Below are 24691 nucleotides of genomic sequence, written 5' to 3'. Positions count from 1 at the left end.
GGTGCTAGTTTGTGTCCCGGCTGCTCCTTTTCCAATCCACCTCTCTGGTTATGGCCTAGGAAAGCAGTGGAAGATGGCTAAGTGCTTGGGCCCCCACACCCACCTGGGAGACCCAGAGGAAGCTCCTGGCTCCTGGCTTCAGATCGGCCCAGCTCTGGCCATTATGGCCATTTGGAGAGCGAACCAGCAGATGGAAGACCTCTCTCTCGCTGTCTCTCCCTGTCTATCTATAACTCTGCCTCTCAAATTAATAGATAAATCTTAAAAAAAAAAAAAAAAGCAAAGTACATGATCATGGGTACCTGAGAGCAGGGAGGGGCCCTCAGATGGGGTGGACACATTTAAACTAAGCTCTGGACCGTGAGAAGATGAGCCGAGAAGTGCTGCAGAGAGAGCAGGTCCTGAGTGCAAGGGCCCTGTGGTGAGAAACAGGGGAAACCATGGTGTCCAGAGTGCAGAGAGCAGTGGGAGTGGGGAGGAGGTCGGTGCAGAGATGGAGTCAGAGCCTTGGGCTGGGCCAGGTGCTGAACAAAGCAGCCTCGGCTTTGCGCTGAAGGGAGCCAGTGAGAGTTTGAATCTAACGATGGGCCTGATATAGCCTGTGTTTTACACAGGTCACCTGGGCTGGTCTATGCTTGAAGTTGGGAGGGAGACAAGTGAGGCAGCTTTCACTATAGCCCAGAGAGAAATGGTGGTGGCTTGATTTGGAATGGTTATAATGGAGGGTAGTAATACACAGACTCTGTGGGCAGGTATTAGCCCAGCATGTCCACACCCCCATCAGAGTACCTGGTCAATTCCCAGCTCCAGCTTTGGCTGGGTGACCTGGATTGAGCTGGCCAGCCCCATCCATTTTGGGATTTGTGGAGTGAACCAAGGAATGAGAGGGCTGTCTCTCTCTCTCTCTCTCCTCCCCCCCTCCCTTCCTCGCTCTCCCCTTCCCTCTCTCTCTGTCTCTCAAATAAATAAATATATATTAATTTATTTTAAGAAGCAGTAGACTCTGGATTTTTCTGGAAGTAGAATTTGAAGGACTTGTGCATAGATTGAATATGGGATGAGAAGTCACAGATACCTCCTGGATTTTTTGTCTTAATAATTGGGAGTTACCCCTTATATAACTGGGGAACACTAGGATTAAAAGGGGGTTGGTTTGGAGGTTTCTATCTTGGACGTTTTAAATTGGGGTTCCAAGTCCACATGGAGATGAAGACATGTGTCTGCAACCCAGGAGACGGATGGTTTGAATACAGAAAGCAGGATATAGATGGTTTCTAAAGTCATAGAGCCAACTCTTTAAAAGGCTAGGGTGAAGATACGGAAGGAAGGGGCCAACTCTACACCTTTCGGTCACCTGGCCAAGGAAGCACCATCCCAGGGGCCTGAGAAGGAGTAGCCAGTGAGGAAGGAATCTTGGAAGGAACCCAGTGTTATGTGTGTGAGCCCAGAGTAGGTGATCAGTAAATACTGTCAGAAGGCCCAAGCCCTGTGGCTGTTTGGCCTTGTCTTTTCATCCCCTGGCACACACCTGCTCAGGTCACAGGTGGCCATCTGGCTAGCTGGCTAGTGGCCTAAGCCTCCCACCATATCTGACAGCGAGGCTAAGGCCTCCCCTAGGCTCTCGAGGCGCCAGCCCAGGTCCAGCCCACCTGGTTTCATACCTTAGTCCACAGCTCACACCCAGCCCTCCCTCCCTGCATGACCATAGGCCATGGGGCAAGCTCATTCCTCCTCTTCACTGGAAACCTGCTGCTCCCACCCCTGGAGCGCTCTCCCTGCCAGGCCCCTGCTGCCACCCAAACCTTGTCCCCATTTCAAGACCCAGCTCAAGGCTCAGCTCCCCAGAGTCATCTTATCTGCCTGCTTGTTGGTTCTTAACCATTTCCCTTCAGGGCCCACCTCTGGGTTATGCCTTTGTCCACATATCCCTGAAGCCCTGCAGCCATTTGCCTCACCCTTCCATGCAACTATCCCATCCTACAGTGGGTTCTCGCAGGAAACCCCTCTGGCATGTGGCACTTCTCTCTGTCTTTGGCCCAAGCCACTGTTTGCTTCCTGCCTGAGCTACTGCAACCCATCTTCCACCTGTACTCCCCCTAAGTCCTGTCCTCACCCAGCAGCCAGAGTGCTCTTATCTACACCTCTTCTTTACTTCATACCCTTCAATGGCTTCCAGTCCCCTTAGAGAAAATACTCAATCCGGAGACAGCCATTAGGCACCGTGATTAAAATGCCACTTTTAATGCCACTTTTAATGGAACAAAGACATAAGCCTCTGCCATTTTAGCTCCTTGTTGAAAGTAGATAAAATTCTATTTTACCCTTTACCCCTACCGCCTTTTTTTGTGTTGTTGTTGCTTGTTTAAAGATTTATTTATTTATGGCCAGCGCCGTGGCTCACTAGGCTAATCCTCCGCCTTGCGGCGCCAGCACACCGGGTTCTAGTTCCTGTCGGGGCGCCGGATTCTGTCCCGGTTGCCCCTCTTCCAGGCCAGCTCTCTGCTGTGGCCAGGGAGTACAGTGGAGGATGGCCCAGGTGCTTGGGCCCTGCACCCCATGGGAGACAGGAAAAGCACCTGGCTCCTGGCTTTGGATCAGCGCGGTGAGCCGGCTGCAGAGCACCAGCTGCAGCAGCCATTGGAGGGTGAACCAACGGCAAAGGAAGACCTTTCTCTCTGTCTCTCTCTCTCACTGTCCACTCTGCCTGTCAAAAAAAAAAAAAAGATTTATTTATTTATTTGAAAGGCAGAGTTACATAGAGACAGAAGCAGACAGAGAAGCCCTCCACTGGTTCATTCCCCAAATAGGCACAAAGGCGACTGAGCTGGGCCAGTCCATGTGCAGCAAGCCCAGATGGATGCTGGCCCTGTAAGCCCAACTCCTTCCTTCCTTCCTTCCTTCCTTCCTTCCTTCCTTCCTTCCTTCCTTCCTTCATCTCTCTCTCTCTCTCTCTTTTAAAAAGATTTATTTATTTGAAAGACAGAGTTACAGAGAGAGGTAGAGACAGAGAGAGGTCCTCCATCTGCTGGTTCACTCCCCAGATGGCCTCAACGGCTGGAGCTGTGCCAATCCAAAGCCAGGAGCCAGGAGCTTCTTCCAGGTCTCCCATGTGGGTGCAGGGGCCCAAGGACTTGGGCCATCTTCCACTGCTATCCCAGGCCATAGCAGAGAGCTGGATCAGATGTGGAGCAGCCAGGTCTCAAACCGGCGCCATATGGATGCCAGTGCTTCAGGCCAGGGCTTTAACCCACTGCGCCACACTGCCGGCCCCTCTTTCTTTATTTTTTTAATTTAAATCCACTTTTTATTCTTTCATAGATTTTTTTAAACGATTATACACAACTTTTAACATAAAGAGTGAAATCTCAATAGTAAGCAGGCAATACGTATATATCCTCTTCTCTCCGTTCTTTAGGATAGAAGGAAATTTCCGAAGGGTACAATGTGTGAGATTTAACACTGGAAACATACATATGAGACTTGTTTAACTGGCTCCTGTTTTGGACCAGGCGCAGCACAATAAATATAAAACTACATCATCTTTTTAAAAGAGAGCTGTAATTTTAACACATTCTTACTAAAGGCATACGATCAGCGACCAGTCTGAGATCCTGCAACATACAGGTGAAGGGACGCGCACAGTGACTATCTGAGCAGTTTCTCTGGCATCCTCACACTCACATCACACATCAGCATTCTTAAAGGAGTAGGGATGGACATCTCAAATTAAGAGCAAATAACAAACTTGGCAGACGTTCTTTGCATCGTTCACTCCTATCATCATCCTAGTTTGTTGGTACGTTTAAGGTAGGAGTAAAATGTTTCTGAAATCCTTTAAATTTCCACTAGCCCTAGGCTACATTGGAAGCAAACTGATTATGCAGAGCCATTTAATCTGCATTTCAACAACACCACTGCATAATTTTTATCTGTCAATATTCTGAAAGGTTAGAAAAACACCTTTCCTGACTAGCAGGCCACTACAAAAATATGTGATCTGCAAGGATTTAAACAAAACTGTATCTGAATTCTTTACTAATTGTACCTTTCCTTAACAGACCAAAAGAAATGCATTATACCCCTGCCTGCTTTTAAGAGACCAGCTCAGCCCCATGCCCTGCATTATTTTCCAGGTTTGAAAGCCTGTGAGCAACCTGAAAAGCCTGCGTGGAAAGATTCACCTCTGTCTACTGCCCCCTACCCCCTGCAGACCCTTAGCCACCCCGAGATATGTAAGGCCCGGGCCTCTGAGGACCGCTGAGGGCCGCGTGCCCTCTGCCACGCGTTGGATATTCCCGCCTCTGCGAATTTATTTTTCTTGAATAGATCCATTCTGGCTGTGAGGTTGTAAGGTCATAAGGTCTTCTCTCTGTTCTGCTCTTTTTCCTTAGAGATGCCCACGTCCCATATTGCAGTTCTAGGCCTGACTCTGCTCTCAGATTCCAGCTTCCTGCTAATGTGCACCCTGAGAGGCAGCAGGTGATGGCTCAAGTACTTGGATCCCTGCCACCCACATGGGAGACCTGCATTGAATTCCAGGCTTCTGTCTTCAGCCTGGCCCAGTCCCAGCTGTTGAGGGCTTTGAGGAGTGAGCCAGTGGATGGGAGATCCCTCTCTGCCTGTCTGTCCCTGTATCTCTGCCTTTCAAACAAGCAGACAAATCCTTACTGTGGTTTTCATGGCCTCATGGGACTCAACTTCCCAGGCACTTCTCACCTCTTGCCTCATTTCTCAGCATGCCAGCCCTTCCCACCTGTCAGCCTTGCACCTGCTGTTCCCGGCAGCCCACGCGGAGCTAACTCCTAATCTTCCTTTAGGCTTTAGCTCAGAGACTCCTTCCTCTGGGAGGTCATCCCTGACTCCTCCCCCAGCCCGAATCAGGTCACTTCCATTGCTGTTTCCCACAGCACCCTGCTCTTTTCCTTATTCTCAGCACAGTTGGTGATTAGTGATGGTTTTTCTTTGTTCATTATCTATCAAATCTGTTGGGCTAGAAGCTCCACGACAGCAGGTACCACAGATATTTTTGTCCACAACCTCTCTGGTCTGTTTTTTGGTGTCCTCCACCACCACACTTCAGGGGCTCCCTAAATACCTGGCACTCATGAGGGTGTGTCACTCAGAAGGTGAGATCCACGCTGGACCCAAGGTTCCCTTTTAGCAAAGTCAAAGTTGCCTCAAGGGATGGGTTCCAGGGCTGGTTCTGAGAGAAGATAAGCACCCACAAACCCTGACTTACAGGGGCCCAAAGGCCTGCCTTCCCAAGTAGCTCCCTCGCCAGGACAGGCTGACCCTGCCCTGCCCTCGCTGCACTGCCCAGTGCGATTTCTGCCGTTAGAGTCACAGATGAAGCCACAAAGGTTGCCCCGGCCTCCTGGGGCCTCTCCCACAGGTGCTTGAAGCAGCTGACGGGCTCAGCAAGCTGTCCCCTGGATCTGGAGCGTGGTGAGAGAGACAGGCAGGCAGGCTAGCAGAAGCTCAAGGCTGAGACAGGTCATCTGGAAACTAGAGTGACCCCCTTACCCAGCGTAGCCATCTCCTCTGTCCCTCCCAGGTAGGTAGCCCTTGCGTAATTCCAGGAAGGAAGATCATTATTTCCCAAGTGGCCGAGTTCTTCCTGGCACAGAGGTCAAACCTGCACACCCATAGAGGCCCTGTGTCCACTGGCAGGGGCAACCCCCCAGTCTAGTCTTTCCCTATGTCCTTCTCCTATCTCAGGTTAGCTTCTAGGCTCCTGCGTCTGCTTCAGTCAAGCTTGCCATGAGCCATGGTTTGCCCTGCCTTGCCATGCTTGATAGATATTGTTATTGGGGGAAGAAGGAGGATCCAGACCGTGGAGGGCGGGACACCCTTGAGAAACTGTTCCTTTCCTGGGTGGACCTGCCTGCCCCCATCCTTGAGCAGTGTCTCCTGCTGCTGTGAGATCGAGGACAAGGGAGAAATGCCTGCGTGTGTGCTATAGAGTGGAAGCCCTCGGGTGCTTCAAATACTCCATGGGACAATGGAATCCAAAGTGAATATGCTGGAAGGGATATCTGGTAGAGAAGCTAAGACGCTATTTAGGACATCCGCATCTCACAGCGGAGGGCCTGGTTCAATTTCTAGCTCTGCTCAGATTTTTGCTTCCTGCTGATGTGCACCCTGCGAGGCACAGGTGGTGGCTCACGTAGCTGAGTCCCTGTCACCCACACAGGAGACTTGAAGAGTTCCCAGCTCCCCAGCTGCAGGCCCCAGCTCAGCCATTGAGGGTACTTGGGGGAGTGAACCAGTAGATGGAAGTGCGCACTCTCTCTCGCAAATAAAAAATTGTAAAAAGAAGGTGAACATTTTCCACAGACTTTAAAAACATTTTTAAAAAATATTTATTTTACTTTATTTGAAAGGCAGAGTGACTGAGAGAGTGAGCAACGCAGAGAAAGAGGTCTTTCATCAGCTGGTTCACTCCCTAAATGGCTAAAATGGCCAGGGCTGAGCCAGGCCAAAGCCTGGAGCCTAGAGCTCCATCCTGGTCTCACACATGGGTGGCAGGGGCCCAAGTATTTGGACCATCTTCTGCTGCTTTCTTGGGCACATTAGCAGGGAGCTGAATTAAAAGTGGAGCTGCCAGGACTTGCACTGACACTCCACTGTGGGATGACTAACCTGCTGTGCCACAATGCTGGCCCCTCCACAAACTTTTGAAGACCGTGGATATATAAATATCTGGTGTGGTGGTCTAGAACATGATAGGTGTGAAAAAGTGACTTAAAATGTTACTTTTCTTTCTCTGTCTCTAAATTTGTTTTGCATTATTTAACATAATATTTTTAAAAAATATTTTATTTATTTATTTGAGAGGTACAGTTACAGACAGTAAAAGGGAGAGACAGAGAGAGAGGTCTTCCATCCGCTGGTTCACTCCCCAGATGGCCACAATGGCCAGAGCTGAGCTGATCTGAAGCCAGGAGCCAAGAACTTCTTCCCGGTCTTCCACATGGGTGCAGGGGCCCAAGAACTTGGGCCATCTTCCACTGCTATCCCAGGCCATTGCAGAGAGCTGGATTGCAAGAGGGGTAGCCGGGACTAGAACCGGCGCCCATATGGTTACTAGTGCCATAGGCAGAAGATTAACCTACTGAGCCACAGCGCAGGCCCCCAACGTATAATAATTTAAAAAAATTCTTTCTTGACTAGAAAATATGTAGCATATATTCAGTACAAATATTAGAAAAAATAAAATTCAATAAAGTCAACATTCCCAATATTCTCATCATCTAGAGATAATTTCTTGACCCCTTAATATGTTTCCTTCCAGTCTTTTTTCTAGCCACACAAATACATATAAATTGACTTTGTGTGTATAGACACATATTTATATATGTAAAATGAAACTCATGTTGTAAGACTTATCCTTTTTTAATAGCAAATAGTGATAATTTTTCTGTGCCATTAATTTTTTAAAAAAAGATTATTTGAAAGGCAGAGTTACAGAGAGGGAGAGACGCTCATTCACTTCCACTCTTTTTTATTTTTTTAAAGATTTTATTTATTTGAAAGACAGAGTTACAGAGATAGGTCTTCCATCCGCTGCTTCACTCCCCAGATGGCCGCAATGGCTAGAGCTGTGCTGACCCGAATCCAGGAGCCAGGAGCTTCTTCTGGATCTTCTACAGGGGTGCAGGGGCCCAAGGACTTGGGCTATATTCTACTGCTTTCCCAGGCCATAGCAGAGAGCTGGATCGGAAGTGGAGCAGCCAGGACTAGAACCGGCGCTCATATGGGATGCCAGCGCTTCAGGCCAGGGCTTTAAGCCGCTGCATCACAGTTCCGGCCCCAACTTTCAGTCTTTTGTAAACAAAAAAATATAATATATCAGGTAATCCATTTTTCCATATTAATTTTTAAGATATGATTTTCTTTTTTAAAAATTTCTTTTTTTTAAAGATTTATTTATTTAAAAGTCAGAGATACAGAGAGAGCAGGAGAGATAGAGATCTTCCATCTGCTGGTTCATTTCCCAATGGCCACAATGGCCAGGGCTGGGCCAGGCCAAAGCCAGAAGCCAGGAGCTCACACACTCATCCCAAGGAGAGGCTGGGAGAGGCAGATCTGGGTAAGCTGATAATCACTTAGGGACGCTATTGGGCAAAGTCAAGATAGTATCTCCATTTACCCAATAGGTGGGGTTTGTGAGGCAGGCAAATCCGGACATCCCCTCCAGCTCCCTCTGGGCTGCCTGCGATCACTTTCATGACCCTGCTATGACACGGGATCGAGCATCTGTCACATGTCAGGGGCACTGTGAGGTCCCTCACATGCAGGGTCACGGCCACATTTCTCATTCAATATTAAAGAAGTACTTTCTATCTCACACTGCCCTTCAAGACTGGCCACAATGTCAGCCCCCAGAATGCTTTCTTTCTTTCTCTCTTTCTTCTTCCTTCCTTCCTTCCTTCCTTCCTTCCTTCCTTCCTTCCTTCCTTCCTTCCTCCCTCCCTCCCTTCCTTCCTTCCTTCCTTCCTTCCTTCCTTCCTTCCTTCCTTCCTTCCTTTCATCTTTCAAGATTTTTATATTCATTTATTTGAGAGGTTGAGTTATAGACAGTGAGAGGGAGAGACAGAGAGAAAGGTCTTCCATCTGCCGGTTTGCTCCCCAAATGGCCCCAATGGCTGGAGCTGGGCTGATCCGAAGCTAGGAGCCAGGAGCTTCTTCGAGTACAGGGGCCCAAGTGCTTGGGCCATCTTCCACTGCTTTTCCAGGCCACAGTAGAGAGCTGGATTTGAAGAGAAGCAGCTGGGACTAGAATTGGCGCCCACATGGGATGCCAGCTCTGCAGGTGGAGGATTAACCTACTGTGCCACAGCATCAGCCCCTATTTATGTCTTTGAAAGGCAGAGTTACAGAGAGAGAGAGAGAGAGAGAGAGGGCTTCTCTCTCTACTACTGGTTCACTCCCCAAATGACTGCAACAGCAGACTGGACCAGGCCAAAGCCAGGAAATTCATCCGGGTCTCCCACATGGGTGAAAGGGGCCCAAGCGCTAGGTACATCTTCTGCTGCTTTCTCAGGCCATTATCAGGGATCTGGATCAGAAGTGGAGCAGCAGCCCATCCTCAAACTGGTGCCCATTTTGGATGCCAGCATTGAAAGCAGTGACTTAACCCACTGTACCACAATGCCAGCCCCTCCCTTATGAAGTTTTAATGCCATCATTTTCACATGTAAATTTCCTGTGTGTACTTGGATTCATTTCTGGGTCCCAAGACTTTAAATACTGTGGCTTGAGAATACATTTACTAAATAGAATTGTTTTTTTCTCCTTCATTGTATCTGTTTTATAAGTTCACTGAATAATTTTTTTCATTATCATTCTGCATAGATTTTCAAAACTTTTGGTCAAATTCTCCAAAAATTTCTGATTGGAAACTTGGTTATTGTACTACATCTTTGGATTTATTTAGGAATAATTGATAGTTTTATTTTCCAGTTGAAGAACAAGGTGCTTCTCTCCATTTTTCAAGCTGTTTTATGTTTCACAGGATAGTTTTATAGCTTTCTATATATGTCAATTTCTTATTTTCCCCCTCAAGTGTATTTGTTTTATTTTTATTGCTATTGTTTATGATTACTTGTTTTTTCTTATGTTTATGATTGTTATAGAAAAATTAATAGTTTTTGCAGGTGGCCGGCGCCGCAGCTCACTAGGCTAATCCTCCTCCTGCGGTGCCAGCACCCCAGGTTCTGGTTCCGGTTGGGGTGCCGGATTCTGTCCCAGTTGCTCCTCTTCCCGTCCAGCTCTCTGCTGTGGCCCGGGAAGGCAGTGGAGGATGGCCCAAGTGCTTGGACCCTGCACCCCATGGGAGACCAGGAGGAAGCACCTGGCTCCTGGCTTCGGACTGGCGCAGCACGCTGGCCATAAGGGCCATTTGGGGGGTGAACCAACGGAAAAAGGAAGACCTTTCTCTCTGTCTCTCTCTCTCTCACTGTCTAACTCTGCCTGTTTAAAAAAATAGTTTTTGCAGGATTCTATTCAGAGAAATTAGTTCTGTTCCTTTGATCAAACTGCTAATTTTTATGCCAGTATCAGTTATTTTCTGTATTGATACATTCTCTTTTGTAACTCAGCAAATGCATCGAATTCAGTCATAAGAATGTGCATGTAGATGATTTGCAATTCATCAGCATCAAAAATTTAGATGGAGTTACTGTGTTCATGAGACACTTTCCTTCAGTGTAAGTTTCCGGGAGTGGAGTTACTTGAACATAACTGGCTCCATGGCTTTGACAACGACCGGTGTGTGTTGGGGAGTGTCAGTGGTGGTTAGACTTGACCGTGACAGAGGAAGACCAGAGGCTTGAGACCAGGGGTCCATGGATTGGAGAAAGTGACAGATCTGAAAAGACGCACACGTCACTAATAATTAGGAAAAGGTGTTTTAACCTTTAGTGTACCCCGCTGGGAACTCTCTCACATTGCAGTTTAAGTGTCACCAGTACACAGTGCTTTGGTGAACAACTTAGTGGTATTTAGTAAAATTGTCTATAAGATTCCTCATAACCCAACAATTTCTACTCCCTGCAGCGTATTTGCTAAAGAAATCCAGCATGTATAAGGAAGTTGACAGTAGCAGTGTTTGTACCATTTTTCATTGAATCAAATGACATAATTCATTGAGGGAAAGTGCTGCCAGTTATATCATTTAAAAATCTTTAATTTATTTTATGTGAAAGAGAAACCTTCCATCCTCTGGTTCACTCTCCAAATGCCCATAATAGCCAGAACTGGGCCAGACTGAAGCCAGGAGCCAGGAACTCCATGTGGATGGCAGGGACACAACTCCTTGAAACGTCACCTGCTGCCTCTCAGGTGCACACTGGCAGGAAGCTAGAATGGAGGACAGAGTCAGCACTCTAACCCAGGCACACTGTTATGGGATGTAGGCATGCCAAACTGTGGTTTACCCACTGTACCAAATACCCACCTCTATATATCATTCCTTCAAAAATACTCCTGGGGGCCAACGCTGTGGACTAGTGGGTAGAGCTGCCGCCTGCAGCACTGGTGTCCCATATGGGCACTGGTTCCAATCCTGGCTGCTCCATTTTTGATCTGGCTCTCTGCTGTAGCCTGGGAAAGCAGTGGAAGATGACCCAAGTGCTTGGGCCCCTGCACCCGCGTGGGAGACCTGGAGGAAGCTTCTGGCTCCTGGCTTCAGGTCAGCCCAGCTTCGGCCATTTAGGGAGTGGGCCAGCGGAGGGAAGACCTCTCTCTCTCTCTCTCTCTCTCTGCCTCTCTGTAACTCTGCCTTTCAAATAAATAAATAAATCTTTAAAAAGAAGACGTATTCCTTATTTCAGATATTTTAAAATGAGGGGAAATGTGTATTTTAGAATTGACTTAATATAGCAATAGCAAAAGCTTAGAAACAGCTTAAATGTCCATCACCCAAAGACAGATACACAACTTATAGAATAGTTCATAGCTATGAAAATGAATGCACCAGATTTATAATTATTAACATAGGTGACTCTTACAAACATAATGTCAAGTGGAGAAAAAAACATGTTTACAGCAGAATGCAAATTTGTTGTATGGTATAACCTGTAGAAAGCTTTAAAACATATGCAATAATCCTGAATATAGTTGAGGAATACACACACACATGTAGAGGAAGATTAAACAAATGTGTGGGAATGATAGATAGAATTCAAGTTAGAGATTACCCCTGGGAAGAGGAAGAGGGAAAGTAATTGAGTGAGGGGCACACAGGGAGGGGTCTTCAGCTGTTACTGATGTGACTTTTTAAGTGTTCCTTTGATTATTCTCTATGTTTTGTACATCACCAACTTTTTTTTTTTAATTTATTTAATTGATTGAAAGGCAGGGTTTTAGAGAAAGAAAGGGGAAGAAAGATAGAGATCTTCCATCTGCTGGTTTACTCCCCAAACAGCCGTAACGGCCTGGCCCAGCCAAAGCCAGGAACCAGGAGCTTTATCCAGGTCTCCCATGTGGATGCAGGGGCCCAAGCACCTGGGCCATCTTCTGCTGTCTTCCCAGGGACATCAGCAAGGAGCTGGATGGGAAGTGGAGCAGCCAAGACTCAAACCAGCACTCTTATGAGATGCTGGCGGTGGCTTAACTGCTAAGCCCCAACGCCAGCCCCTCCCTCATGCTTTTTACAGAGGAGGAATTCAGATTAGAAGGTAGGTATGCTTATCTGGGAGGCTGCTTTATTTGTTGGGGCAATCTCTTTGCTCCTGAGTTGCCCCGCCCCCTTCCCTCCTCTGGCCTCTCCGTGGCGTCTCCCTGGTAGACCCCTTTGGATTGAAAGCCCATCCTGCAGCCTGCTGGGCTCATTTGTAGATTCTTCTAACTTGCCTAGAACCCAGTTTCCGTTTCCTGTGGTTGCTCTGCCATCTGCTTCTTCCCACGCCTCACCTCCTGGGCCTGCCCTGTCCTTTCTGCCTTTCCTTCCTCCAGCTCAGCCTTACCGGCAGGGAAAGGGTGGTTGCCTCCCCCACCCCAGCAGGCGAGCAGCAGTGAGTCTCCCCTCTGGAGGCAGGGACAGCAACCAATGCTCTTTCTCCACCTCAGTGGCCGCATGTTGAAATGGAGTGATTCAAGCCTTGCTCGGTCCTCCCATGACCAGGAGGCCTTCCTGTACTTCCATGATGTACTGGGGATGTCACAAGGAGCAAGGTGTGAGGGTGGTGGGTGGGTGTATGATTGTGCTGATTTCTAGAGTCAAGGACAAACCAGAGCCCAAGCAGATCCTCAGAACGAGGGGAAGAAGTGGAGCAGGGGAGAGAAGGGTCCTGGAAGAGTTCTTGTTCCATAACCCCCATGTACCTTCATTTAAAGGTACTAGGGGGGCCGGCGCTGTGGCGCAGTGAGTTAAAGCCCTGGCCTGAAGCACCGGCATCCCATATGGGTGCCAGTTTGAGTCCCGGCTGCTCCTTTCACTCCAGCTCTCTGCTATGGCCTGGGAAAGCAGTAGAGGATGGCCCAAGTCCTTGGGCCCCTGCACCCACGTGGGAGACCCAGAAGGAGCTCCTGGCTCCTGGCTTCGGATTGGTGCAGCTCCGACTGTTGCAGCCATCTGGGGAGTGACCCAGCAGATGGAAGACCTCTCTCTCTCTCTACCTCTCTCCATAACTCTGTCTTTCAAATAAATAAAATAAATATTAAAAAAATAAAGGTATTAGGGACCAAGTTCAAGGGAGTCCCCCTATCTGTAGAGCCCTGAGTGAGACCTGCCACAGATGTGGTGGCCAAGTGTATCAGAACTCCTTCAGTGGCAAGGGGAATAACTAAAGCCAAGTTCAAATACACTTTAGCAAACAAGTACCTTTGTTGTCTCATGGAACAGCAAAGTCCGAGGCATGTGTAGGATTCAGGCATAGCTGAAGCTGAGTGGTCCATGGTCCAGACTGTAACCTTTGAACTTTCTGTTTTTCTTTCTGTCTTTCAACTTTTTAAGGCTGAGATCTTCCACATGGGCAGAGATGACCCAGGTGCTCCACATTTACCACTTCCTTAGAGTTCTCTTTTTCTCTTTCCCTCCCTCTCCTTTCCTCCTTTCCACTCCCCCTTCCAAAAAAAAAAAAAAAAAAAAAGGTGTTCTATCAGAGGAAGGGAAAACATACTCCAGGGGTCCTGTGTACACTCTAATAGGTCCCACCTTGACCTCAGAAATGTTCTAAGCCAGCGCCGCGGCTCACTAGGCTAATCCTCCGCCTTGCGGCGCCGGCACACCAGCTTCTAGTCCCGGTCGGGGCGCCGGATTCTGTCCCGGTTGCCCCTCTTCCAGGCCAGCTCTCCACTGTGGCCAGGGAGTGCAGTGGAGGATGGCCCAAGTTCTTGGGCCCTGCACCCCATGGGAGACCAGGAGAAGCACCTGGCTCCTGCCATCGGATCAGCGAGGTGTGCCAGCCGCAGCGCACTGGCCACGGCAGCCATTGGAGGGTGAACCAACGGCAAAGGAAGACCTTTCTCTCTGTCTCTCTCTCTCTCACTGTCCACTCTGCCTGTCAAAAATAAATAAATAAATAAAAAAGAAATGTTCTAAACAGCTGTCCTATGTGGACTTTGCCCATATTCTCCAAAATCAAATCAGAAAACAATTAAATAATTACAAAGGCTAGGCATCCCCCAGGTCTAGCATCCAGGCATGCCTGTGCTTCCAGTAAATCCTCCAGGGACAGGCGTTTGACCTAGCAGTTCAGACACCTGCATCCCATAGCAGAGCGCCTAGACTCAATAGCTGGCTCTGCCCCTGACTCCAGCTGCCTGCTAATGTGCACCCTGGGAGGCAGCAGGGCATGGCTCAGGTTCTCAGACTCTGCCACCTGCATGGGAGATCTGAATTAAGTTCCTGGCTCCCAGCTTTGGCTGTGGCCCAGCCCAGGATAGTGCAGGGATTTGAGGATTGAATCAAAGGCTGAAAGATCGCTCTGTCTCTGTCTCTCTTTCTTTGTAGGTATGTGTATGTGTCTGCCTCTCAAATAAATGCAGACAATTTTTAAAATAATCATTCAAGAAAAGGTGGAAATGAGGACTCAATTCTCCCAGTTTGCTAGGTACCTTCTGGTTTTGGCACCAAAGTCCCAAGTCCCAGGGAGGCCAGATGCTCCAGGCAGAGCAGAGTGGTTGGTCACCCTCAGAGGAGGCTTAGCTGTTGCTTGCAGCAAACATTTGCCGAGGACTCCAGGCCGATACAATAAGGGGCTGGGCCACATTCTTGGAGTCTAGAGCCCCTCCCTCTGAATTTCTACATCAACAGAAAGAGGACCTGAAATCCCCACTCTTACCCCCATCCCCTCCCCCACCACCAAACACAACCACCAGGGGAGACAGTGGCAGGAAGGAGTCGTGTCCCTCCCGTGCTGGGAGGGAGCCTAGCAGTGCCACCGTCACCCATGCACAGGACACAAGGCCTGAGCTGGCTGGAGGGCACAGCTAGTAGCCCACGGCAGGCAGAATGCTGCGGGTTGTGGCTCCTTTTCCTCTCCTGCTGCTCACAGATCCGAGTCACCTCCTTCTAGGTGATGTGCTTTAGCCTCACCCAGGTGCGGCCTACTTTACAACAACCTGTGCTGTAGAGTCTGTGAGAAGGACAGCCCCACCCACCACACTTTTCCCAGGATGTCCTCTGCCTCAGTGCCCTTTGCTTCCCATGCATGTGGGCATCTCGGCTTTGCAGGCCCTGGTTAGTCCCGGGCCTCAGAGCCCACAGTCACTGTGCTGGGGACAGGGAGGGCCCGGGCAGCCAGGTGGGGCACACCTTTTCCAGAAGCCCTCACTGTGTCATAAGAGCCAACTCAGCCACTCCTCCAGTTTCTGGTGAAAACCCTTTGGCCCAAATCCTAAAGCCAACTAAATATCATTTTTAAAAGTCCTTGGGGGAATTTTGCCAGGGTCAGTTATTGGTTCATACATGTCTCAAGTCCGGCAGTGCAGACAAGCGGGGCTGGGGCTTGCTGGGCCATAGCAGTGGCCTGGGGGATACCAGGGACGGATGACCCCACCCAGTTTGGAGCAACAGGAGTTTGTTCTGCAGTGGGGTCTCAGGATCAGTTCTCCTCCCAGAGGCCTGCACTGCTGGGAGGAGCCTGAGCACCCCTCCCCCATACACACACAGCCTGTCTCCCTTAGGGAACAGCAGCTGTTTGTGGTGACCAGTAGTCTTTTTGTGGCTGTGTCCTTGCGGCCATCCTTTCTGGCACGCAACATGCTACGTGTACAGTTCGGTGCCTTTGTCAACTCTTATCCCCACGGACCCCGTGGATCTTCCCCATCCCCAGCTTGTTTTCATCCTGTGCTGCTGCATGGTGTGGCCTCACTGGGCTGCAAGGGACAAGCCAGACCCTGAAAGTCTGTGGTGGAGAAGGATTCTAAGGCCGCCCGGGTTGGTGGCCTGAGCCCTGGCTGTGTCCCAGATGCTCCTGAGATGTCAAAAGTGCCCTCTGCCAATCAGTGGGCCCTGCTCCAAATTCCTGACCTTCTCCACATACATGCAAAGCCCCATGACCTGGGGGTGCAGAGGCCCAGCTGGAGACCCCAAGCCAGGTGGGCCCTGCACTGGGAGCCTACAGTGCACCGAGACCTAGAGGAAAAGGCATGCACCAGGGGCCTTGTGTAGGTCATGGCTTGCCCTGGGGAGCCACATTGATGGATAGAAGGAGTCACACTTGCCTTGCAGCTCACTGACCCACACATAGCTCATGGGCACCTGCCCTCCCTGTAGGAGCAGGATTTGCTCTCTTTCTTAAACACTCTCTACTCCGTGAGTCACTGCTGCCAACACAAGAAAAATCACAATTCCTTCACTTGCTATCCATGAGTCGCTAATCTTTGCAAGCCTTCACGCCTTGGCTCACGCTGCCACACCTCACAGACATGCTCTTTCCCCTTCTCGGCATTCACTGGGTCCCTACCCTTCCTTCAAGGGTGAGTTCAGGTTCTTCCTTCCTCTTCTGACCTTCCCAGTCACGGATGGCCGTGCTGTCTGCACAGCTGGTTTTGCTTCCTCATATGTGATGTGACTGCCATGAGACACTTGCTTGGCCTTCTGTCTCATTCAGCCTAGCTTATGAGATCTGTGGGGAGGGACGACGTCTGAGTCCCTTGTGCACCACCGTCATCCACGCATCCATGAGCATCAAGTCCATCCCCAAGGACCAGCCCTGTGCTAAGTCTAATAGCATTTAGTCTATTATACTTCCTCTGTTACTGATGGAGAAAATCGGCCTAGAGGGACAAACTTACCCAAGTTAGTCTAATGTGAGCAGAACTGGGTTTCCAACTCGGGATCATTAAATTTGAAAGTCTAGGCCTTTGAGACAATGCCAATGCCATCCTCAATGAGGTGACCAGTGACAGAGTGAACCCAATGTACTAAAGGCTCTTAGCAGTCTTACTATGGAAGCAAGAGAGTCAGGAGCAAAAAAAAAAAAAAAAAAAAAAAAAAAAAAATAGATCCTAGCATCTTGGTGAGACCAGAGGCCATGAGGAGCCTCACAAGGTTGAGAAACGTTGAGCTGTAGACACAGGTGCTCAGCTGGCTCTTCACATTTTGTTACGAAGGAGAAGCATGCAAAATATTCATGAGCCACGAGCCAGTGCATTGCTGACACTGAGTATAAACATCACCCACATCGGGGTGAAGGTCCCCTGGTCACAGTCATCCTTGTTTTGTATCTTGTTATCAGGGAACAGAATCACATCGAGATTGTTGGCCAGAAGTTCTGAGACATCTCTGTGTATTAACTTTAATGGTCAGTTTTCTTTTCTTTAATCTTCCATGACCTGGAGAGACTTTAATAGCATGTTTGACTTCATGTTGTGAAATTGTGTGTCTGTTTTAGGAAATCAAGGAACATAGGTGCATAGAAGGGGCCTTTAAAACACACAGTGCAGTTCCCCAGGAGAGTTGCTTTCTCCAGGATATCTGAGCATCTCCCAAGAGGCAGCACATATGGGGGTTGAAGCCAGAAGTTCTGGGGCCAGACTGACTCGTGTCACAACACTGTCACTTACCATGGTGATTGTGATCTCAGTGTGTGGTCTCAGTTCTTCTTTGACGTGAGGTAATAGAAGCCTCTTCTTCATAGGCAGTGTAAAATGCTTGAGCAGTCCCCACCAGTTGTAATCATCTGTGAACGTGAGCCTCTCTGTCCTTGTTGACACCATGTGTGTCCCCGTGAGGAAATGTGCGATGAGTGTGAATTGGCCATACCGTTTCTGATGGGCTTTACATACTTCGGAAGTGAACAGAACACGCAGTGTACATGCCTTGCAAAGGGCTACAGCCTTTGTGGGTTTTTTGTTTGTTTGTTTGTTTTTAAGACCTACTTATTTAATTATTTATTTGAAAGGCAGAGTAACAGAGAGAGGGAGGAGAGACAGAGAGAGAGTGAGAGATGGAGCTTCCATCCACTGGCTCATTCCCCAAATGGCCATAATAGCCAGGACTGGGCTAGGCTGAAGTCAGGGTCCCAGAACCCCATCCAGGTCTTCAACTGGATGGCAGGTGCCTAAGCACTTGAGCCAGCATTTGCTGCTGTCCCAGGCACATTAACAGGGAGCTGGATCGGAAGTGGAGCAGCCAGGACTCAAACCAGTGTTTGAGGCACTCGGACATGATGGCAGGAGTAAAATGACCCTGGGTAGCCAAACCACACAGGAGCTTACATAGCCATGGCAAGAAATTAGAGCAACCAGAAGCTCTGGACAGATTTTAATCAGGGCAGTCACACCATCCAGCATATGTTTTTAGGCGATCCTTCTTGCTCTTCTGTAGAGAATGGTTTATAGGGAGGCAAAGTGGAAACCGGCTGACTCGTTAGGCTAATGCAGGAGTTGAGATGAGTGAAGGTAATCGCCTGGACTAGAGCAGGAACATTGACAACTGGAAAACAGCTGGAGGAAGCAAGACTTCACCTAAGGCACAGAGGCCTGCATCGGCCTGACACTGATGGCCCAGCACAGGGCCCATCAGCACTGTTGGTCCCTGAAGGCCTCACCTGGGTGTGAGGCCTTGACAGATGACTATGTCCCTGTATCCACATGACCATCCCCATTCTCACCCTGCAGGAAGACAACTATTTTATTATGTTCAATACAGATTTTATTTGAACAAATTATAAAACCACATTTTAATTTTGTCAATATATTTGATACAGATACCACCTCTGTTTCCTACCTTTTTCCTGTCTAGATCCATCCATGCACTGACAGGTGCATCTAATTTGTCACTGCAAACTACCATGTCATCCTCGGGCCTGCACATCCTTCACCTCTTCCTGTTCACTCTCCCACTGACAGACACATGGTTTGCTTCAAGATTTCCGAAACCGTAGCGATACGGTGTGTGTTAGTAAAATGGTACCATCTTACCTGTGGCTCCATCTAAGCCCCAGACACCATTTAGGCTCTTTGCCCTGTTGCCATTTTGCACAATAAGCGTCAGTCCTAAGCCCAGCCTGGCTTGTTAGAAGTTAGGTGCCCAAATGTCCCAACCACAAGCATCAGCTCCACCCCCCACCCTAACAGGATTCATTGCTCCCACTTCCCTTCCCCTGCAAGATTATAACAGGACCTGCTTACCGCACACACGCTCTCCTGACCTCTCTCTCTCAACCCTTCTCCCCTTCGTCCCTCTGTTCACTCTCCCCCTCTTTTAACTACAGTGTTTGGTGGTGGCCTTCCAGTGTGAGTGCCCTCACAATACCTCACTGTAGGCTGTGGGAGAATTCCCCTGGGGTGTACATAGCTGACTCAGAATTGCTGTGTGCACTTCCTTCCTCTGGCTCAGCAGTGACAGAGGCCCGGAGTGTCACTGCCCTCTCCCACAGCACAGCACGACGGTCCTCTGCTCCCACCTCCCTGCCAGCATCAGTCCTTCACTAGCTTTCTTCCAGCAAAATCCCACTGTTGCTTAAATTCACATTTGCCTGATTATTTGTACTTCCTTGATGTTTTTCCTATGTTGATTTCTTTCTTCTTTTTTTTAAAGATTTTATTTATTTACTTGAGAGGTACAGTTACAGAGAGAGAGGGAGAGACAGAGACAGACAGAGACAGAGACAGAGACAGAGAGGTCTTTATCTGCTGGTTCACTCCCCAAATGGCTGCAACAGCCAGACTTGGGCCAATCTGAAGCCAGGAGCCAGGAGCTTTTTCCGGGTCTCCCATGTGGGTGCAGGGGCCCAAGGATTTGGGCCATCTTTTACTGCTTTCCCAGCCCATAGCAGAGAGCTGGATATGAAAAGTAGCAGACAGGACATGAACTGGCACCCATGTGGGATGCTGGTGCCACGGCGGAGGCTTAGCCCACCACACCATAGTGCCGGCCCCTATGTTGATTTCTTTTATAGCCTTTTTTTTTTTTTAAGATTTATTTGAAAGACAGATTTACAGAGAAAGAGATAGAGACAGAGAGGTCTTCCATCCGCTGGTTTACTCCCTAGATGGCCACAGCGGCCGGAGCTGCGCCGATCCAAAGCCGGGAGCCAGGAACTTCTTCCTGGTCTCCCAGGTGGGTGCAGGGGCCCAAGGACTTGGGCCATCCTCAACTGCTATCCCATGCCATAGCAGAGAGCTGGAGTGGAAGAGGAGCAGCTGGGACTAGAACCAGCGCCCATATGGGATGCTGGTGCTTCAGGCCAGGGCTTTAACCCGCTGTGCCACAGCGCCAATATAGCCTATTTTTTAATATGGCATTATGTGGGCATACACTGTTTTATTTTACTCCATATATTATGTTGCCTTTGCCTGTGTCATCTGTTGAACAGTTTGGTATTTTCCTATTGATTTGTGGTGCCTATTTTATCATAAAGTAAGCTCTCTTAAGTAGCAAGCTCTCTTAAGTAGCAGAAATCTATCTCTGATTTCTCTATTTTGTTCCTACTGGTCCTATTATTCTTTTTATTATTATTATTATTTGAAAGATAGAGTTAGACAGTGAGAGAGAGAGATAGAGAGAAAGGTCTTCCTTTACCCCCCACAAATGGCCGCTATGGCGAGAGCTGCACCGATCCGAAACCAGGAGCCAGGTGCTTCCTCCTGGTCTCCCATGCGGGTGCAGGGCCCAAGCACTTGGGCCACAGCAGAGAGCTGGACTGGAAGAGGAGCAACCGGGATTAGAACCGGTGCCCATATGGGATGCCGGCGCCGCAGGCAGAGGATTAACCAAGTGAGCCACAGCGCCTGGTCATATTATTCTTGTGCTGTTTGCATTTGTATGGCTTTGTAACATATCTTAACATCCGTAGGACAAGACTCTCTCCACTGTATATTTTCAAGGTTTTGTTACTCATGGATGTTTGTTAAGAGGAGGAAAGTTTAAGATTGTTTTGCAGGTGGGACTATGCTGGCCTCTTAGGCTTTACTGAGGTTTGAATTTCTACACCTTCCAATTTGGCAATTCTTCCCTAGGTTTTCAGGTCTTTGTACCTTGTTTAGGAAAATCCTCCTCACCCCAGTATTATGTAAAAATACTTCAATATTTTATTTTAAATCATACAGAGTTTAATGCTCAGATAATTGATCTGTTATTTATTTTTGTGTAGTGATGAAAGTGGCCTCTGACTTTATTTTATGCCAATGCCAGGTTAGTTTCCCACTACTGGATAGCCTGTTCTTTCGCTGCTGATGGGAAATTCCTTACCACCTTTACCTACATTCCATGTGGACATAGGGCTCTTCCTGGCTCTGCTTCTCGGTGGAAGGCACTGGAACGCAGAGCCTGCAGGGCAAGACTGGAAACACTAGAGGCATTTGAGCAGGTGAGGCGGAAGCTGCAGGCAGGCACTTACAAAGCTCGCGAGCTGGGCGAGTGTGATTCTGGGACGAAGTGGATGCTGCTGACAGGTGCAAAGGCAAAGAGGCAAAGCGGTGGTGTCCTTACAGGCCTGGCCGGGGAGCAGTATTGTCCAGCTGCTGAGAGCTTGGGTCATCTGAGGCCAAGGGGCCGCTGGCCAGAGGCAGCTCTTGGTCACCCTATCAGTGGGAGTCAGAACAAGCCCTGAGAGTATCAATGCAGACAGCAACCTCGGCCGGCCGGGCAGGATGGGGATCTCCAAGAAGATCCTGGGGCTCCCTGCCCATGAGGAAGGAGGGGTGATGGATCGGAGGGAACCCTGCCCTGCCATCATTTCCCAGAAATGACTCCAGAATTTCCACCCAGAAGGGAAGCAGGGGACTTGCCTTTGCAAGCCCAGAGGGCTGTCTTGGCTTCCCTGTGTGTCCACTTAGAGAGCTGGAAGAGAGGAGGGACCCAGGCACCCCTCACTGTGGCCTGTTTTTTGCTTGGCACCTCGAAGTCACCTACCCAGCCCACTTCTGCCTTGCCCAGGGTCCTCTGTTCCCCTGTAGCCCCCTTAGAGCAACACTGGACAACTGACTGTCACCTTCAGCACTGTCCTCTCCCCCCGGGTTACATGGTCCTTATCTCTGCCTTCCAGACCCACCTGAGCAGTGGGCTTGGGGGCAGGTGTGCAGGAATACTTGCTAGCGGGTCGGCCTGTTCAGTTCCAGGTTGCGCCAGCTCTGAGAGGTGTGGAGGAATAAGCCCACCTGACCTCCCTTAGCCGCCTATGCAGTGTGATTTTGTGGGACTACCGTGTGGGAGGCAAGGCCCTGGCCCTGAGGAGGTGGCAGATGTGAGGAATATGGTGGCTGGAGACCGAGATTTTTCCGGAAGAGGGAAGGGGGACAGGGTATGAGTTTGTGGCTGTGCTCCTTCCTTGAGAAGAGCAAATGCCAGGCCCTGAGGAATGCCCTGGTGTTTAGGGATTGCTCTGGGCCTGTTTACAGGGAAAGGTGGAGGAGTGGAGGGAATGGGGGTCAGTAGGATGCCACCATTTTGGAAAACATACAGTGCAGTGGGTTGTACTGCCACAATGTTCGTGGACTCATTTCCTACCAATCTGGCCTTCTGTCCCCCTTCATTCCACATCTGTCCCCCTGTCCCAGGCAGTCTGTCCCCCTCCTCCTAGCAAATCTCCTGCGTCAGCATCATTCTGCTGTGGCTTCTTAAAGCTCAGCTTTGATCTCATCGCTGTCCTGCTCAGCAGCCATCAGTGGCTGCCCGTCACCCAGAGAAGATATCCGAAGTTGAAGCTCGGCCTTTGTGGGTCATGACTGTTGGTCCCTAATCTGTCCTTCCAAGTCTGTTGCTTCTGGCGCCTGCCTTCTCTCTGGGTCTCACTCTACCCCACATCTCCCGCCATGCGACTCCCTGCCACTGAGTCCGGAGCATTTGTGTACCTAAGCGTCCCCACTCTCTGGCCTCCCCATCCTTCTCCGTGCTGTTCCTTCCTTCTAGGATGCGCTTCCCTCCTACCATGAGCTGCTGAATTCCCATCCAGCCTCCAAGGCTCAATTCAGATGCCGCCTCCTCCGTGAAGCCTTCTCCAGCACAGTCTCCCTCCGCAGCCAGAATCCTCTTTCCGTCTTCTGTGCTCCGCAGCCAGGGCTTAGCCGTGGGACGGAGCTCTGGGACCCAAGGATCTTTACGTGCGGAGGATTTGCATTGCTCCTTCCAGGGTGCTCCCTGCCACCACAGGGGCACTCGGACCCCGGAGCCTCCAAGGGTTGCACACATGTGGCTCCCCGGCCTCGAGCCTGGAGTTTCCCCTCAGCATCATGTATACAGTAGGTGCTTCCTAGGTACATGAACTAAACTGAATCTCATTTCTGCGCAGGGGTGTGGCCGTGGCAGTGGGTTGGGTGCAGGGCCGGGAAGGAGGCTGCGGGGCACCAGGCCCAGGCCCAGCCTCTCTGGAGGGCGATGCACTGATAGCACCGCGGGGCTCAGCCCCGTGCCAGGCCCCGTCTGCCCTGCATCCAGAGCTCATGCTCGGTTTCATGAAATCACTCCTGTCTGCGGGCCAGAAGAGCCGGTTGTGGGGCCCCAGGCAAGAGCTGGAGCAGGGAACTCCCAGGTACAGAGCTGGGCAGCCGAGCAGGCAAAGCCGCCCTTGCCGGGCCCCCAAGTGGGCCAAGGAGCAGACCAGAGATAGGAATCACCTGGGCAGGGCCAGCACATCTCCCAGCTGCCCCAACACCCGCAGAGGCTGGCACACCCTCTTTCCACCTGTTCTTCCAGTGGGCGGTGTGCAGGGGCTGCTCGCCCTGGACTCTTCTCTCCAAGGATTTGCGCAGTTATCTTCTTTCTGCACTTGTTGACTCTGGGAGCCTTGTCCATGGCTCATGCCTCCCTTGAGACCCCTGCCACAGCCCCCGCAGCGCTGAGTGCTGGCACTGCAGTGGAGTCGGGAGGAGGGGCTTTGTCCCCCAGAGGGGCACCTGTGAGCCTTGACCTCTGTGAGTTTAAGAGCTGGGACTTTCCCAAATTGTGGCTGGGCCGATCCTAAAGTGGCGAGAGCCCTGCATCCTCTTCTTAGACGACTCCCCTTGCCCGTGGATGACCTGGCTCCAGGGCCAAAGCCCCTGCTGCTCCCTGCATTTAAGAGCTGGAGACCTGCGAGGCCCTTGCTGCTGAGAGTCCCGGGCCCCAGCACCCACTCTGCCCACCTGAACCCCTCCCTGGGCAATCCCAGCCACTGCCGAGAGGCGGCCAGGAGGCGGGGCTCTGAGTCAGAGTATAAGTTGCTGAGCTCGCCAGCCTGCTGGAGAGCCACCACGATGCTCCAGAGGCAGATGCCCGCCTGGATCTCACACAACCTGCCGGATCCGTGCCAAGCAGAAGATGGCAGGCCCTGGGCCACCTGTGCATCGAAGGTGAGGGAGCCGTGGCTGGGCCAGAGGCTGAGGGCCAGGGAGATGTGTTCCAGGGGTGCGGGTCAGGGGCTGGGGGCTGTGGGCAGGAGGAGGCCCCCAGGGAGGACCAGTGGATATCACACACTCCAGAGATTTCAGCTTCAGAACCTGTGCCAAGCACCCTGGGGGAAGTGGTTGAGCCCTGCTGGGGCCTGAGTTGCTGGGTGGATGGTCCAGCCGAGAGCACCCACAAGCTTTACAGCCCCGTGCAGTGACTCAGGGCCATCTGGGGCCAGCACCCAGGGTAGGTCATGCTGAGTACTGCTGGAGGAGCCACACTTGGCCTGTGCTCATGCTGAGTGGGTATTGGCTATACACGTCCTAGAGGGCTTTGTTGTGAGTCTGGCACGGTGTGTGGCGAGAGCAGTGGCATCGCCAGTCTCTGCGTCAGCCGCAGTTCTGCCCACTTGGGTTTACAGTCAAGGCT

At 50.2% G+C, this 24691-nt stretch overlaps 1 protein-coding gene across 2 annotated transcripts in view; it reads left to right on the top strand.

The window, feature by feature from the left end:
* PLA2G4E (phospholipase A2 group IVE) overlaps window positions 1–24691 on the top strand; it is a 65694-nt gene that overhangs the window by 3813 nt on the left and 37190 nt on the right. Inside the window, exon 1 of one of the 2 annotated variants that reach the window (XM_008269138.5) lies at window positions 24077–24225. The exons of the other annotated variant lie outside the window; for it this stretch is intronic. Within the exon in view, the coding sequence (XP_008267360.3) occupies window positions 24130–24225 (96 nt within the window). The 5' untranslated portion in view covers window positions 24077–24129. Of the gene's footprint in view, window positions 1–24076; window positions 24226–24691 lie in introns of those variants that run through there. 2 annotated transcript variants of the gene reach the window in all.

This window comes from Oryctolagus cuniculus, chromosome 12 (genome assembly GCF_051225735.1).
Source record: "Oryctolagus cuniculus isolate XC-2025 breed Fujian yellow rabbit chromosome 12, ASM5122573v1, whole genome shotgun sequence".
In the NCBI taxonomy this organism is placed as follows: Eukaryota; Metazoa; Chordata; class Mammalia; order Lagomorpha; family Leporidae; genus Oryctolagus; species Oryctolagus cuniculus.
Note: the sequence above shows the minus strand (reverse complement) of the source record. Positions and strands in the feature narration are given on the sequence as shown.